Source organism: Anomaloglossus baeobatrachus, chromosome 9 (genome assembly GCF_048569485.1).
Source record: "Anomaloglossus baeobatrachus isolate aAnoBae1 chromosome 9, aAnoBae1.hap1, whole genome shotgun sequence".
Classification (NCBI taxonomy): domain Eukaryota; kingdom Metazoa; phylum Chordata; class Amphibia; order Anura; family Aromobatidae; genus Anomaloglossus; species Anomaloglossus baeobatrachus.
The window spans coordinates 62381141-62399607 of record NC_134361.1 but is presented as its reverse complement, the minus strand read 5'-3'; the positions used below and the strand labels follow the sequence as shown (position 1 = coordinate 62399607).

Here is an 18467-nt window from a genome sequence, read left to right as displayed (position 1 = left end):
AAGGGGTTGTTCATCCATTTTTTTTTATTCTCTCCATCAGTGTAACTTACTATTTCAGTTGTCTTCTTAATTGCCTTCTATTTCCAGTTCTGGCACTGAGCGGCGCTATTCTCGCTCAGTGCTGGTCACATGACCCCTGGGTGCTGAGGCCTCTGGTATCCGCTGATGTCACGTCAACTTCCAGGCTCAGAAAGTTGACGTTACATCAGCAGCTGCAGTCGGCTCTAATCCTTAGTGACTGGGCTGTGGTCGGTGATCATCGCACCTCACAGCCCAGCATGAGGAGAAGGAAAGGAGGGTTTACTTACCATCCTGCAACTGTGTGCGGGGCCGGCACCAGGAGCGAGAGGAGAAGAGGACTCATGTCGGGTGAGTATATTATCGCACGGGGGTGGGGATGGGAGGATGAGCAGAGCGCAGGGTGCTACTGCAAAGGATTATGGGAGTTGTAGGAACTGAACCCAGGAAGTCAAGAGAAAGATTAACCCCATCAGAGCTGGAGCCAGCAATGAGGATGTGTTGCTAGAGCACGATAAAAGGTAATATTGCTGAAATAACATAATAGATGTGTGGAAAGGCCCATATTAGCAAGATTTAGGAGGGGAAAAAAAAATCAGTTTTAGTAACTGGACAACTTCTTTAGTATAATATATCCAAAGTAGGGAATGCATAAAATTAAGAAACGGAAATTACTTTCCCCTTGAATCCCCTAATGCTTCATCATAAGTGATGCAACTTATGTCTGGTCCATCAGTCAACTGACCTTTACGTTCAATTACTGCCCCAAAGTTTGCATCTGTTGCACATAACCGCTGAGACCAGTGATTGGCTGCAGCAAACAAGTGACAGCAGCGTCTATTGATGGTGTCGAGTGGTCACGCTTCAGCGTCTGATGCTTTCTATTCATGTAAATAGCTTAGATGGGATGTGCACAGGTTTTGCCTGACCAACATCAATGTATCCCTGGAAACTGTATTCCTGTGTTGGCAACTATGATCTAATTACATTGTTACCTGATCCTGGTATTTCAAGTCAGTGGTTTCCAGACCACAATTGCTCTAATGGCACCGAGGTTATAGAATAATTCCGTTTACTAGGCTGCTCAATTAAAAACACAATTCCTACATCAGCACTTGCACAATATGTAGGTGTGCAAACATTGCTATGGGAATGATTCATCGTGCGCTGCAGTCTATTAACATGATCGCTCGCCTCTGATTTGCATTAACTAGAATAAAATTGCCCCATGTTATTGTGCAGCACGATATATTTCCTCTTTCTATGAATGCCATAAAGAAACAATTATTTTTATTCCTTGAAAATTCCATTAGTGCCTACAATATACAGTACAATCTCATAATTTTTACTTATGTTCTAAATATTTGGCGATCATATGCAGCTTTTTCATGTTTCTGAACTGTATTGTGGCTATGGATTCAGTATTCACTCCGTAAAGCCAACTTTAAAGGGAACCTGTCACGTACAATATGCGTTTTGACCTACAAGCAGGGTGATGTGTGGCCTAATAACCCCTTCCTACTCATCCCTGTGTTGTAATAATGTGCATTATGAATTTAAAAAAAAACAAAACGTTTTAGTGTTTTCATGTTTCCTATGTAAATAGGATAGGCTCTAGTCCCCTGTGCGTCGCATCGCCCCGTGGGCATGATACCATAAATTTACATTAGCGACGTCACTGTCAGCTCCATCAGATCCCGCGCGTGCGCAATTACCATTCTCTCAGCTGTCTTATCCGCTTGCTTGCTTCTCGGCTTCAGACGCACACTGTGCATGCTCAGAAGACTCCTGCGGTTCCAGTCATGCGCAGAGCGCGTCTGAAGCCAACAAGTAAACAGCCGAGGCAGCACATGACCGGAACCGCAGGAGTCTTCTGAACATGCGCAGTGCACGTCTGAAGCCAAGAAGCAAGCACCCGGATAAGACAACTGGGGAATGGTACATGCGCACACGCGGGATCTCAAGGAGCGACGGGGACGTCGCTCATGTAAATCCATGGTATCACGGCCACAGGGGCGTGATACCACAGAAAACATGTAAACGCCCAGGAGGGTGATGCGACACCCAGGGGGCTAGAGCCCCTGCTCATTTACATACGGAACACATAAGTAATAAAAACATATTTTTATACATTCATAATACACACTATTACAACACAGGGATGGGTAGGAAGGGGTTACTAGGCCACACATCACCCTGCTTCAAGGTTAGAACGCAAAAGGGACCTGACAGGTTCTCTTTAAGGGAAACAGATGCAGCGTCGAACTGAAGTACCATGGGCCCAACAGAAAAAATCATTCTTGCGGCCCACTATGTAGCTACATAGCAATAATGCAAGACCACTCATTGTATGGCAAAACGTGTTGTTAGGATATTATGCAAGGTAATACACTTGTTAAAGGGGTTGTCAACAACTTGGATAACCACTTCTCATTCCCCTTGTTCGCCCCTATAGCCTATACTCCCCTCTGGTGTGGCCACGGTTCCAGCGATCCCTTGGGCCTACGTGACATTGTTATGACACGCAAGCCCCACGACCAATCAGTGCCTCTGCAGGAGGGATGATACTGTGCCTAGAATGCAGTGTCATCTGGGTCATGGGAACGTACCCTAACAGTTAAGACCCAAGAACAAAAATTGTGTTACATTATAAAAGCAATGAAGTCTAAGAAAATCTGCACATAGGTCAAGACTAGAGATGAGAGATACTGCAAAGGATTATATCCGTTAAGGATCGCCGATCCCACCTGAGATGGCAATCGGATCAATGATCCTCCTCGATCCTAGCTGAACACATTAAATTCAATTGGAGGCAAAAGTGATGTGTTGTAAAATGGTGTGGGAGGGGGATCTAATGGAAAGAAAATAAAAAAGGGTTAAAGCAGTACATACTTACCATGTCCCTGCGGCTGTAGAGTTACTTCTTGGTCCAACAATTATCACTAATGCATATTTACTGCTTTCCCCTTCCACAGACGTCTCTGATTGGCTGCCTTTGGACCACTCCCCCACCTTCTGGGACAACATCTGTGATCGGTTGGAATCACACACACTGTCTGTGTCCTTAGACTGGTGATAAAAAAATAAATAAATAAATAAATAAATAAATAAAACAATTGGCATAGGGTCCCCCCTGTATTGATGCTAGCACAGATAAAGTCATGGCTACAGGCTGCAGCCCCCAGCCATGCTCTCATCATATTAAACAAATAAATAATTTAAAAAAAAAAAAAAACAGCATGCGGTCCCCCCCAATTTTGATACCTACCAAAGATAAAGCTTAAAAGCTGGGGGCTGGTATTCTCAGGCTGTGGAGACCTGGTCTTATTAGGAGCCCTCCAGACTAAAAATAGTAACCTGTAGCCACCCGGAATTGCCGCATCCATTAGATGCAACAAGCCCAGCGCTTTACCTGGCTTTTAGCGATTGCACTGGTGCGGTGGCAATTGGGGGTTAATAACAGCCAACAGCTGCCACTAAGCCCTAGATTAGTAATGGGGGGCATCTATGAGACCCCCCTTTAATAATCTGTAAGTAAAATTATATAAACACAAACATCAAAAAAATCCTTTATTTGAAATAAAAGACAAAAAAGAACCCTCTTTCACCACTTTATTAACCCCCAAAAGACCCAGGCCCGACATAATCCACACAAGGTCCCCCAACGATTTTTGCTCTGCTACATTACTGAAGGCACAGCGCATGATCATGGGACATGACTTTCCACTGTGAGATTCAGGCAGAGACTGAGCTGCAGTGATGAGCAGTGATGTCACTCCTGTTATTTGCAGTCACAGCTGCAGTTTCCCACAGCCCTCCATCTGTGACAGCAGGTAACCTGACCTTAAGTGACCTCAATGAACTGTCACTGAGTTCACAGGCCTGCATCTTCTGGCAAAAAACTGTGTTTTTTGCGCCAAGAGATGCAGATTTGGTGCTGAACTTTTTACACCATATTCCCACATTCCTGCATCGCATGCGGTATAATGTGGTAGTGATGCAATTTTTTAACAAGAGGTATAGACTGGGTGCAGGAATATAGTGTAAAAAGGTCAGCAACAAATCTGCCTCTGTTGGCAAAAAAAATGCACAAAAATGGTTTTAACGCCAAAAAATTGTTTTAACGCCATTTCCGTGCAGTTTTCTTCCAGGAGGTGCAAATGCCGAAATGTCTGCACCAGTTTTCAACACCCAATTTGTACCTCTTCATAGAAAATTGCACTAAAACACCATCAAAACCAGGTTAACAAAAAATGGTTCTGGTCCGTAATTGATCCCGTATATCTGGCTGGATGCCAGTCTCCATATAAGTCTATAGAGACCCGAATCAGGAGCTTATAAATGGTGGTAGAAGGGCTAAAGGGATTAGAGCAGGTGTTTTATACTTACTAGTCGCCGCGCGGCTCTAACGAACTACCAGGGATGCTCATTAACCTTGTACATATGCACTGCTTCCCTCGTCCACCGGCAGTACTCACATCTCTGATTGGTTGCAGTCAGACATGCTCTCACCCTGTGTGTCAGCGTGTCTGACTGCTTTCAATCAGAGACGCTGTGTGTGTCACTATTGCTGTAAAAATAAAAATGAAAAATTTAGCATAAGCTCACCCCATATTAAGATACCCAGATAAAACATACAGCTACAGGCTACAGCCCCCAGCCATGTGCTTATCTTGGCTGCGTGTCAAAATAGTAGGGTACGCATGACACTTTAAAAAAATAAATAAAAAAATGTAAAAACTAGCATGAGGTTCCCTCCAATTTTGATACCCAGAAGGGATAAAGCCAACAGCTGGGGGGTTTTGACACTGTTTCAGCACCAAATTTACACCTCCTGGCAGAAAACAGCACCAAAATGGCGTCAATACCATTTTTATGCATTATTTGGCCAAGACATGCATATTTGGTACTGATATTTTTATACCATATTCCTGCACCCAATCTACACCTCCTGACAAAAAAAATCACATCACTATCGCATAGAAACTTCATGGTGTTTTGATGCATTTATTTTCCAGGAGGTGTAGATTGGGTGCAAGTATAGGGTGTGGAAATTTCAGCACCAAATCTGCATCTCTTGGCAAAAAGCGTGGTTTTCTTTTAAGATATGCAGGTCTGTAAACTTAGTGACCTCACCTGAAGTAATGTCACTCAGTTCATTGAGGTCACGTTACCTGCGGTCATAGGTGGAGGATCGTGGGAACCTCCAGCTGTGACTGCAAATAGCCTGAGTGACATCATCGCTCATCACCGTGGATCAGTCTCTGCCTGCAGCTCGCAGCGGGCAGTCATATTCTTTCCCCATGCACTGTGCCTTCAGTAATGTAGCAGAGCTAGAATCGTTGTGGGATTTTGTGTGGATTACATCGGACCTGGGTGTTTGGGGGGTTAATAAAGGGGTGAAAAGGGTGATTTTTTTTGTATTTTATTTCAAATAAAGGATTTTTTTGGTGCTTGTGTTTATTTCTTTTCACTTACAGATTAGTAATGGTGGGGGTCTCATAGACGCCTCCTATTACTAATTTAGAGCTTAGTGGCTGCTGTGAGTTGTTATTAATTTCTTAATACCCTGATTGCCACTGCACCAGGACAGTTGGGATGAGCCGGGTAAAGTTCCGGGATTGTAGCATCTAATGGATGCAACAATCCTGGGCACCTGCAGGCTGCTATTTTTAGGCTGGTGGGGGCAATAAGCATGGGTCTCCCCTGCCTGAGAATACCAGCCCCCAGATGTTGCCATTATCATGGCTGGGTATCAAACTTAGAGGGGACTGCACACTGTTATTTTAATTACTTATTTAAAAATTTTAAAAAAGCTGCATGTGGTCCCTTATTTTGATACACAGCCAAGGTAAGCACACGGTTGGAGGTTGCAGTTGGTAGTTGGTAGCCTATAGTCGGTATGCTTTATCTGTGCTGGGTATCATACTATGGGGGGGACCCTACACCAATTGTTTTATTTATTTATTTATTTTTACAGCAATATACACACACAGAAAGCATCTCTGATTGAAAGCAGTCAGACACGCTGTCGCACAGGATAGAGGTGTCTGACTACAACCAATCAGAGACACGAGGCTACTGGTGGGCAGGGGAAGCAGTGCATATGTATGAGGTTAATGAGTAGTGTTACAGCCACGCGAGAGACTCGGTAAGTATAGCGTACCTGCTTTTCCCTTTTTTTCTTTATTTTTCCTTTATTTTTTTTTTAATTACTCAAGCTACCAGACCCGGATCGTTACCCAGCGTTCCCTAAAGGGTGCTTTACACGCTGCGACATTGTTAGCGATGTCGCGAGCGATAGGACCCGCCCCCGTCGTTTGTGCGACATTTGGTGATTGCTGCTGTAGCGAACATTATCGCTACGGCAGCATCACACACACACATACCTTTTCAGCGACGTCGCTGTGACCGCCGAACAATCCCTCCTTCAAGTGGGAGGTGCGTCCGGCATCATAGCGACGTCACTGCGGCGTCACTGAGCGGCTGCCCAATAGCAGAGGAGGGGCGGAGATGAGCGGGCGGAATATCCCGCCCACCTGCTTCCTTCCTCATTGCCGGTGGACGCAGGTAAGGAGATGTTCGTCGTTTCTGCGTCGTCACACATAACGATGTGTGACGCCGCAGGAACGACGAACAACCAGCGGCATGCACCAGCAACGATATTTTGAAAAGGAGCGACGTGTCAACGATCAACGATTTTTGATGTTTTGCGATCGTTGATCGTCGCTCCTTGGTGTCACACGCTGCGATGTCGCTAACGGCGCCGGATGTGCGTCACTAACGACGTGACCCCGACGATATATCGTTAGCAATGTTGCAGCGTGTAAAGCACCCTTAAGAACTCAGGGTAGGTGCTTGGGTACTTTAGAACCTGCACAGATCCGGACTTTTACAGTCCTGGTCCATTCCTCATTAGTTGTCATTGTAGGAGGTGGCCAGATTACCCAACTCCTACGATGTTTATATGTACATTGTCTGTTGTGTTATATAAAGTGAATGTCTAAGTGCTGCTGCTTGAGAATATGGGCTGGCAATGTAGCAGACCCGGAGCTGTGCAGCGATCTGCGCCATCTAGTGGGCAAGAGTTTACAGTGTTTTATTGCATATTGCATTTTACTGTATAATATGTATTTTATAATGTAAAGTATAATCTGTTATGTGTGAGTAATACATTAACTGTGTAATGTAAAGTATAGGAATTTTAATCAGTAGGCATGTTAGCCAGATGTGTGTATTGTAACAGATACTTCTTGGTTGCTGAGAAATCGAGAGCCAGGATGCAAGGAGTGACAAAGAGTCAGAAGGTTGGCTAGTGAGACAGGCATGAGGGAAGTTAGTTCTGCAGAGAGGTTCCAGGTATGCAAACGGATCTTGGTAACTTGAGCCCGTCGTGGAACCCGGAGGTATCCTCTGTTGAGTCCGGAGCCTACGGATCACCTCGGAATGTTCTTGGTGTAGCCGTCCGAGGCAGCGATTGGACATGGTTAGCTGTGGAGACAAGAACAGGGACAAGTAGAGGGTTAGGCTTGGCCACTAGAAGGCTAATACCTAGCGTGAGGGCTAGGCAGAAGAGGTACCCCAAAGAACAATGGCAGCAGAACAGGATTGTAATAGCCATGTGACTGGCCATCAATAGCAGGGGCCCACCGGGGGTTCTCCCGACCTCCTGGTGGGCCAGTCCGCCCCTGGCCATGTCTATCAAAAATGTTGAAGGAAGAATACATCAGTTCATGATGTTTTGTTAAAGGACCCTCTGTGTTATGTGTTGCCCTGCCACATCTATGACGGTGACCGGCTGCGGGGAGGAGGACACACCCCTGAAGACTGAAGTAAGTGACACACCCCCAATCCAGGGCGGATCACAAACACAGGTTCAGTCTGGTGAAGTAGAGCAGAACCATGTCGGCCTTGCATTTTCTCTCCTCTACATCATGACAGCGGAGGGTCTGCTGATGGCCCCTGTCACTATCATGACGTAGTTCCTGTGAATGCCAGGTGAGCACCAGCATTCAAAGGAGATCAACATTTCTGCTGATCTGAACATGATCAGACACTGTCAATTTCAACTCTACTAAGAGACTAATAAAATCAATAAAAAATATTTTAAAAAAAGTTTTAAAAATATGAAAAAAACCCCACAAACGTTCAAATCATCCCTGTTTCCCCCCCTTGAATCTAAAACAATTAAAACAAATAAAAAAAACAGATATTTGGCATCACCGAGGTCAAAAATGCCCGATATATCAACCTATAAAATAAATTAATCCAATCGGTATATGGCGTAATGAGGAAAAAATCAAACTGCCAGAATTAAATTTTGTTTGGTCACCACAATATTGCAATAAAATGCAATGAGAGGTGATCAAAACATTCCATCTACCCAAAAATGGTGTAATTAAAAATGGCAGCTCAAGGTGCAAAAAATAAGCTATCACTGAGCCCCAGCTCCCAAAAACTGAGAACTCTACTGCTCTCAGAAAATGGCGACAAAAACGTAATTTTTTTTTTTTTTTTTTACAAATTTCTGAATTTTGTTTCACCACTTAAAAAAAAAGAAAACTATACATGTTTGGTGTCTACGAATGCATACTGACCTGGGGAATCATATTGCCAGGTCCGTTTTACCACATAATGAACATAGTGAATAAAAAACCTAATAAACAATTGTGGAATTGCATTTTTTTGCAACTTCACCACACCTGGAATTTGTTTCCCATTTTTCTGTGCAATATGGTGCAGAATGAATGGAGTCATTCAAAAGTACAACTCATATGGCTATATTGATGGAAAAATCAAACATATATGGCTTTTGGAAGAAGTGGAGGAAAAAGAAAAACGGAAAACAGAAAATCGCCGAATGGTGAAGGGGTTGATCTTTCCAGCATATGTTCTCAGCAAAGAGGCCCAAAAGATACAGAAGCTTATATCTATTTGTACATTACCAGGACACAATCTTAACTAAGTTGAGCAGACTGCTTGACAAGTGTGTAACCATATGTGAATAGCAATGTATAGAAATCTTTATATCTTTTGTATATAAATGGTACATTACAATTTGATTGCAAAGATTTGATCCCATACAGATTACTATTATGAAAACGAATAATAGCTTTTAGTTTAAGTCAGGTCATTTGGGACATGGTAGCAAAGATAGCTGGAAACGTGGGATATCTGTTCAGCTGTCAGCTATCATCCCCAACTGCAACATCCAATTTTATCAGCCACATAGCTATTTAATTGCCATGGTGGGAGTCTGCTTAAAGAGAGTCTGTCACCAGGTTTTTGTTATTTCATCGGAGAGCAGCACACTATAGACACAGAGACCCTGATTCTGACAAAGTGTCACTTACTGGGCTGTTTGCTATAGATTTTACCAAATCCTTGTTTTTTGCTGCAGATCTATCAGTTCTCTGAATGCTGAGCTCTGTATAACCCCGCCCACACCACTGATTGGCAGCTTTCTGTGTACACTGTGCATAGACAGAAGCCTGCCAATCAGTGGTGGGGATGGGGTTATATAGAGCTCATGAAGAATGGAGGACTACATGGCAGCAGGTTTACTAGTTCCCCAGTGATGATCTCCTGCTGATAAAATAGTGATTTCATCAAAACTACAGCAAGCAGGCCAATAAATATCACATAGCTGAAATCAGGGTCTATGCTGCTCTCAGATTAGGTGTACACAAATGGTGGGAGACTCCCTTCAGTGGCCAATAGACAACAAAGCAACAATTAAAAATGATGAAGGACCTTTGGACTGGTCACCATAAATATTATGTCATTGGTGGCTCAAAGTGAAGTTGGATTCTCCCATGAAAGGCTCATATTCATGGCCAAATGTACAATGGAAAATCTCGTACATATGGCCAAATTTTCAATGGAAAAGTGAATATATATTTATAGTCATTCACTATTTTAATAATGAAAGCTACAGAAATAAAAGATGCGGAAATCATTGGCAACATTCCTGGATACTGAGCTTCCAAAATGTGTAATAGTGAGATATAACACAGGGAAAAATTATTGATCACATGAAGAAAGATGGTGGCAAAAAGCCAAGGAAATTCATAACACCAGCTAAAATTTATAAGTAATTAGAAAGCAATCCTGCCATGTAATGAAAAATAATATCAGCTGGTTCAACCAAAGGCCTATAAAAATGTATCTTATTACCAAGGTGCCACACAAGAAACATCTCATGATGGGTAAAACCAGTGAACTGTCTCAATACCTTTACAACCTTGTTGTTACAAAACATTCTAATGCCATTAGTTACAGAACAATTTCTAAACTACCAAAGGTTCCAATAAACATCGTTGGGGCCATAATCCGGAAGTGGAAAGAACATAATTTCACCACCACAACCAGGTGCTCTCCGCAAGATTTCAGGCAGAGGAGTGAAAAGAATTATCAGAAGAGTTGTCCAAAAGCCAAAGACCACCTGTGGAGAACTACAAAAAAACCTAGATACAGCAGGTACAATTGTTTCAAATAAAACAATAAGCAATACACTCCCCCCTGCATGCCCTGTATGCACGCTCATCACGCAAGACTCCATCGCTAAATAAAAAGCATGTTCAACCACGTTTAATGTTTGCGCAACAACATTTAGATAAGGCCCGTTTCACACGTCAGTGAAAAACACAGACGTTCTTCACTGACGTGTAAAACTCGCACATGTCCCTCCGTGTTCCGTGATTCACGGCACACGTGGGTTGTCCATGTGCAATCCGTGATCCGTGATCGCATATGGACATTACTCACCTGCCTTCACTGCTGCTGTCCATGGTGCTGATCTCCTCAGGTCTCCAGCGTCCGCCCACCGCTCTCAGCACCTACTTCCTGGTCGGCAGTTCCTGCTTTCATGAATATTCATGAGCCAGGTAGGAGCTGCCGAGAGCGGAGGCTGCACAGCGAATCGCAGGTAAGGTAAGTTGAAAATTTTTAATATTTAATATGTCCGTGATTTTCTTGTACGTGTTTCACTGATCACACACGGATCACACCATAGTGTGGTCCGTGGGTCATCAGTGATGCCAGACAAAAACTGACATGTCTCCGTGCAGAATCACGGCCACGCGTGCACGCTGCACAGAGACACATTCAGTGAAAAATCACTGATGTATGAGCAGACCCATTGATTGTAATGGGTCTGCGTGTGTCAGTGATTCTGGTACGTATAAAAAAAGCACAAACGTACCAGAATCACTGACGTGTGAAAGGGGCCTAAAACTGTGAAGTACTGGGAGAATACAGTCTGGTCAAATGGGACCAGAAAATGGAACGCTTTTGATGCCTTAATACACACCATGGATGGAGTTCAAAAGGCACTGCATATAATACCAAAAACACCATGCCAACAGTGAAGTTTGGAGGTGGGATAATCAGTCAGTCTGTTTTTCAGCATAGGGAACTGGAAAAAGTCATATTACAAAAGAAAGAATAAATGAACAAATGTACCAAGACATTCTTGATAAAGATCTGGTGCTATCTACCACTGTGAAGAAAGTGAAACAAGGGTGGACATTTCAGCAAGACAATGATCCCAAACACACAGCCAAGGAAACTAAATTGGCTTCAGAGAAAGAAAATAAAGCTGCTAGAATGACTGAGCAAATCACCGGACCTGAATCTAATAGATAATTTATGGAAGGAACTAAAGGGTGCTTTACACACTGCGACATCACTAACGATATATCGTCGGGGACACATCGTTAGTGACGCACATCCGGCGCCGTTAGCAACATTGCAGCGTGTGACACCAAGGAGCGACGATCAACGAGCGCAAAAACGTGAAAAATCGTTGCTTGTTGACACGTCGCTCCTTTCCTTAATATCGCTGCTGCAGGTACGATGTTGTTTGTCGTTCCTGCGGTAGCACACATCGCTATGTGTGACACCGCAGGAACGACGAACATCTCCTTACCTGCGTCCACCGGCAATGAGGAAGGAAGGAGGTGGGCGGCATGTTCTGGCCGCTCATCTCCTCCCCTCCTCTGCTATTGGACGGCTGCCGTGTGATGTCGCTATGAAGCAGCACGAACCGCCCCCTTAGAAAGGAGGCGGATCGCCGGCCAGAGCGACGTCGCAGGGAAGGTAAGTCCGTGTGACGGGTGTTAGCGATGTTGTGCACCACGGGCAGCGATTTGCCCGTGACACACAACTGACGGGGGCGGGTACGCTCGCTAGCGATATCGGTACCAATATCACAGCGTGTAAAGTACCCTTAAGGCTCAGAATTTATAGAAGGATCCAAGGGAACTTTCTGAATATGAAAAGCGTTTGTGTGGAAAAATGGACCAAAATCACACCTGGGCAATGCATTCCACTAGTTTCTCCTTATAGGAGGTATCTTGAAGCTTCACCACCAACAAAGGCTTTTGTATGAAGTATTAAATACTGTACATTTCAGTAAGTGTGTGCAATACTTTTTCCCTGTGTCATTTCTCATTATTACACATAACTTAATTTATGAACATTTATAGTTTGATTTATTCGTCTGTATGGATTGGATGGATTGTTACCGACATCTGGTGAGAAATTCATGTCAACAGCTCCTTTAGAAATATATCTACTTAGAAAATTGGTGACGTGTTCAATACTTATTTCACCAACTGTATATAATAAATCATTTAGTTTCTATTGTAAAATTTTGCAGCTACATAGCAGTTATGGAGTTTTTCTTTCTTTCTCAGAATATCCACCTTATATGTCCAGTGCACGTGATAAAAGCAGGAATCACGTCACAGATAAGAGTGGTATGAGTAACCTACTGAGTATGAATGACCACGACAGTGGACAGATTACGGGGACTTTTTGAAGGAAAATCAAAGGAGCAGCATGAGGCACCATAACAAGTATGCAATACCAATATCTTGACACAGGACCCTTTTTAATGTCAATTTTGTTATCTACAGAGCATTTTAAAGTGGATCCGTCACTAGATTTTGTAGTACTAACGTCATACACTAATAGATCTCTTAGTCCTGTCTAGGCTGGTGTATTTACATTGAAAATCTATATAAAAATGGCTGGTTAATATTAAGAGTGAGGTAAATCATGAATCCAAGTATGTGCAGTCTCCACCCACCCAGCTACACTGATAGCAGCAGCTTATACTGAGCAGTGTGAGATCTCAGCAGGGAAGAGGGACACTGAGGAGTGCAGAAATTGGGTTTACACTTTGAAAAAGGATTATGCAGTCATTTTTACAGGGATAAAGGTAAATCAATATTAATAGTGAGGTAAATCATGAATCCAAGTATATGGAATCTCCACCCACCCAGCTTCACTGACAGGAGCAGCTTATACTGAGCAGTGTGAGATCTCAGCAGGGAAGAGGGACACTGAGGAGTGCAGAAATTGGGTTTACACTTTGAAAAAGGATTATGCAGTCATTTTTACAGGGATAAAGGTAAATCAATATTAATAGTGAGGTAAATCATGAATCCAAGTATATGGAATCTCCACCCACCCAGCTTCACTGACAGGAGCAGCTTATACTGAGCAGTGTGAGATCTCAGCAGGGAAGAGGGACACTGAGGAGTGCAGAAATTGGGTTAAACTTTGAAAAAGGATTATGTAGTCATTTTGACAGGGATAAAGGTAAATTAATATTAATGGTGAGGTATATCATGAATCCAAGTATATGCAGTCTCCACCAACCCAGCTTCACTGATAGCAGCAGCTTATACTGAGCAGTGTGAGATCTCAGCAGGGAAGAAGGGCACTAAGGAGTGCAGGTTTACACTTTGTAAAAGGATTATGCAGTCATTTTGACATGGATAAAGGTAAATTAATATTAATAGTGAGGTAAATCATGAATCCAAGTATATTCAGTCTCCACATACCCAGCTTCACTGACAGCAGCAGCTTATACTGAGTAGTGTGAGATCTCAGCAGGGAAGAGGGACACTGAAAAGTGCAGAAATTGGGTTAAACTTTGAAGAAGGATTATGCAGTCATTTTGACAGGGATAAAGGTAAATTAATATTAAAAGTGAGGTAAATCATGAATCCAAGTATATGCAGTCTCCACCAACCCAACTTAACTGATAGCAGCAGCTTATACTGAGCAGTGTGAGATCTCAGCAGGGAAGAGGGGCACTGGGGAGTGCAGGTTTACACTTTGAAAAAGGATTATGCCGTCATTTTGACATGGATAAAAGTAAATTAATATTAATAGTGAGGTAAATCATGAATCCAAGTATATTCAGTCTCCACATGACCAGCTTCACTGACAGCAGCAGCTTATACTGAGCAGTGTGAGATCTCAGCAGGGAAGAGGGACACTGAGGAGTGCAGAAATTGGGTTAAACTTTGAAGAAGGATTATGCAGTCATTTTGACAGGGATAAAGGTAAATTAATATTAAAAGTGAGGTAAATCATGAATCCAAGTATATGCAGTCTCCACTAACCCAACTTAACTGATAGCAGCAGCTTATACTGAGCAATGTGAGATCTTAGCAGGGAAGAAGGGCACTGAGGAGTGCAGGTTTACACTTTGAAAAAGGAATATGCCATCATTTTGACATGGATAAAGGTAAATTAATATTAATAGTGAGGTAAATCATGAATCCAAGTATATTCAGTCTCCACATACCCAGCTTCACTGACAGCAGCAGCTTATACTGAGCAGTGTGAGATCTCAGCAGGGAAGAGGGGCACTGAGGAGTGCAGGTTTACACTTTGAAAAAGGATTATGCAGTCATTTTTACATGGATAAAGGTAAAATAATCTTAATAGTGAGGTAAATCATGAATCCAAGTATATGCAATCTTCACCCACCCAGCTTCACTGACAGCAGCAGCTTATACTGAGCAGTGTGAGATCTCAGCAGGGAGGAGTGCAGGTTTGCATTTTGAAAAAGGATTATGCAGTCATTTTGACATGGATAAAGGTATATTTATATTGTAAAATCCAGAGATAGATCTGCTATGATCGTGGGACAGTCCCTTTGACAGATTAACTCTTTCCAGTAATAAGTTATAGCATGCCAATGCTCCATAAAGCAGAAGATTATCTTCTATATTGACGTGAACTATTTCAGTGTATATGGTTAGCTAATCTAAACAAATGTAAAAACAGAATTTGATCCCATAGTGATATAAAAAGTCTTCTCCAGTCAGGTGAGATGATTGACATGCAGTAATAATCTGTAGGCTTGTTGGCATCTGCGAGAAAGCAGAGATTGTGCTGTCAATGCAAACGACTCGCTATTATATTACGAGTGAACCTAATGGCAATATGTGTGATAAGGTATTTGCTTTCAAGTGTCTGCTCAGACGCAGGACGTCACATGTAGTTAGTCGTCATGTCATATTGGGCACCTTTCGTAAATACGTCTCACATTTTACCGGGTCTAGGCAGACATTTGCACCGTCTCCGAGATATTGAGACGTATTGTTTAAACAGAATCTGCACTGTACAATGGCTACCGCAAGGGGCTTGAGGAATCCCTGCCAACTTCATTATTTCAAATTGAAAGTCATTAGAGAAGGAAATATGTAAAATGTTTTAATGCAGCAATCTGCTGGTTCTGAAAGAATGACTCTGCCGGCGATGGTACAGCTCCCTCTGCTTGCTCAACATAAGCATCTCCATAGCTGAAGCAAGAATCATTGGGGGGAGGGCTGCAAAGACAAGGGGAGAGGAGGTGGAGGAGGAGGGAGAGGGCTGATTTCTCTCCAGCAGCACTGAGCTGTCCAAACCACAGAAATAGACACAACGGGGAGGGGGCATGGAGACAGATCTATCATTGTATCACCTTCCTCAGGACCACAGGGGATAAGACAATGCTCATCAACAGGTAAAAGACCCTTGCAGTTTTTTCATTTGCATGATCATTGGCATTGTATGGAGATGGGGGGTGAATGGTATTATTTTTAGGCACAATGTGCATAGTCTTCATCACTGGGATGATACATTTATGAGTGTATATATATATATATATATATATATATATATATATATATATATATATATGAATCGCAGTCTGTGCTTGGATTATTGGCTTATTTATAAATCTGTGCTTTCCACTTAAAAACTGGTGTTATCATTTCTGTATTCACTACATAGGCCTCTCTGGATAAGAAGTGAAAACCTAGATAATTGGCAGCATGGGAAGTCTTGGTTATCCTAATATGAGTCTCCCCGATGCAGTAGAAGGATAATGTATGGACACAGCCTACACAGAAGAACTCTCTCGACAAGCTCGATGAGTGCCATGGATCATGAAGGTATAGAATAAGCCCCCACATTATCATTCTAAGCTCCGGTATGCATCTACCACCCACCCCATACTGAATGGAGGTGTGCTAAGGGTTTCTAGTCCAACATGCAGAGGCTAGGTGACCGCAGGGCCACTGGGAACCAGAGTCAATTCCCTGCAGATCAAGGACCACTGTCAATGCCTGACACAGTCCTCAGGATAGCACTCATCATATCACTGCTTTGCCTATCTTTGTTTGGAAACATAATGCTTTTAGTGGTTTTCCATCGAAAGCCTCAGTTACTGCAAGTGGCCAATCGCTTCATCTTCAACCTCTTGGTTGCCGATCTACTGCAGACTGTCCTGGTGATGCCTTGTATCATTGTTACCTCCCTCCCAGATATTTGGCCTTTGGAACATGGACTCTGTGGTGCAGTCGTGGTGCTTATGCATCTCTTTGCATTTGCTGGAGTTAACACCATCACAGTGGTTTCCGTAGATAAATACTTGGCCATTATTCATCCATTATCTTACCCTACCAAGATGACCCCAAAGAGAGGAAGTCTTCTTATCTTCTTCACGTGGATCCTCAGCGTCCTCCAGAGCACCCCTCCTCTTTACGGCTGGGGCAAAGTTGAATTTGATCTCCAAAGTCACTACTGCAAAGTACTATGGGCTTCAAGTTATTCGTACACCACGCTCAGCGCCTTATTTTCTTTCATCTTGCCAGTGAGCATTATGTTGGCGTGCTATGGGATGGTGTTCAGAGCAGCCAGGAGGCAAAATGCCTTAGTTCACCCGGTTCAGGCAAATGGATGTGACAGGTCAGATGGGACAAGATCATCTGCATTAAGCGCACTTGACAAAACAAGTCATCACAGACCACTCTACCACTGCAAAGCAGCCAAGGTTATCTTTGCTATATTATCATCCTATATAATCAGTATGGGTCCTTATAGTGTCCTGAGCATTGTGTCCTCCTGTGCCGGTACAATCGTTCCTAAATGGGTAACATCTATAGTCCTTGTCCTCTTTTTCCTACAGTGTTGTATACATCCTTATATCTATGGATATATGCATAAAAGCTTGAAAAAAGAATTCCTTTTGCTGTTGCATGGATTTTTTTGTAAGCAGGTGCACCCTCAAAATGCCATAGTGGATAGTTACATCATACTGACGGATGGCAGAATCTTTCAGTCTCACTTCTCCACTGGACCGACGGTAAAATTCCTTGAGGAAGAAACTACTATATCCGTAATCACCGGGAAGAGTTTAAATAATCTTAAGATAAAAGACAATAGAAAAGAAAGCAGTTCTGCCAATATTTCTCCCGAGAAGCAATCCATTCAGCAGAAGACAGATCCCGACTTACCACAACTCATTAGCTGCTAAACAATTGAACTTTCCAAACTATAGAATAAATATGTTGAGGTTTTCTGTATATCGAGTTGGTTTTAAAAAAAAAAAAAATTAAGTGTCCAAAGTGGGTATATAAAAAAAACGTAGTGGTACTGTGTGCAGGTTAACTCCTTCATTGCTGGCGGAAGACTACAGTGCAAAACAATACATATTCCTAGGCAATGAAAGAGTCAACCCTCCCAAATTGCGAGGCTATGCTCCGTCTGTTATTGTAGATGTACTGAACAGATAAAATCCATTTTTGTACTAAAAATAGAAATTAAATTTACATTATACAGCCGATAGACATTCGGAAGAATAAAGGGAATTTATCATTTTAGTCATTTTTTTTATTTTATTTTCAAAGGTGCCTGTAAAATATGGTAGAAACATGTTCTTCCATAGTATAAGTGCCAAATTGATATTTATTTGTTTTTTTGTGGGTGTTAATTTATATATTTTATTGACTATTGGAATTATGCTTAAACAAGCCCAACAGTCCATATCCAGCTCATACCCTACTGGTCAATTTTTGCTATTGTGCTTATTCTATGTATTATCTATGTATTACCTTTTCCATTGAAATATATATATATATATATATATATATATATATATATATATATATATATATATATATATATATATATATTATACATATATATATACACATATACATATATATATATATATATATATACACACACATATATATACACACATATATATATATATATATATATATATATATATATATATATATATATATACCAGTGTTCCTCACTAGGAACTAGCACCCAAGTGATCACACAATATACAGATTCCAACATAACTGAAC

At 42.2% G+C, this 18467-nt stretch overlaps 1 protein-coding gene across 1 annotated transcript; it reads left to right on the top strand.

Annotated features, from left to right (window-relative positions):
- The first annotated feature begins 15722 nt into the window (after window positions 1-15722).
- Window positions 15723-18168, top strand: GPR101 (G protein-coupled receptor 101). Its single transcript, XM_075322670.1, has 2 exons — window positions 15723-15829; window positions 16099-18168. The coding sequence occupies exon 2, from the start codon at window positions 16358-16360 to the stop codon at window positions 17621-17623; it is 1266 nt and encodes a 421-aa protein (XP_075178785.1). The 5' UTR covers window positions 15723-15829; window positions 16099-16357; the 3' UTR covers window positions 17624-18168.
- The last annotated feature ends 299 nt before the right edge of the window (window positions 18169-18467 follow it).

Bases quoted from the DNA above. Each gene is read 5' to 3' on its own strand.
- GPR101 (XM_075322670.1), top strand. From the start codon at position 16,358: ATGCAGAGGCTAGGTGACCGCAGGGCCACTGGGAACCAGAGTCAATTC.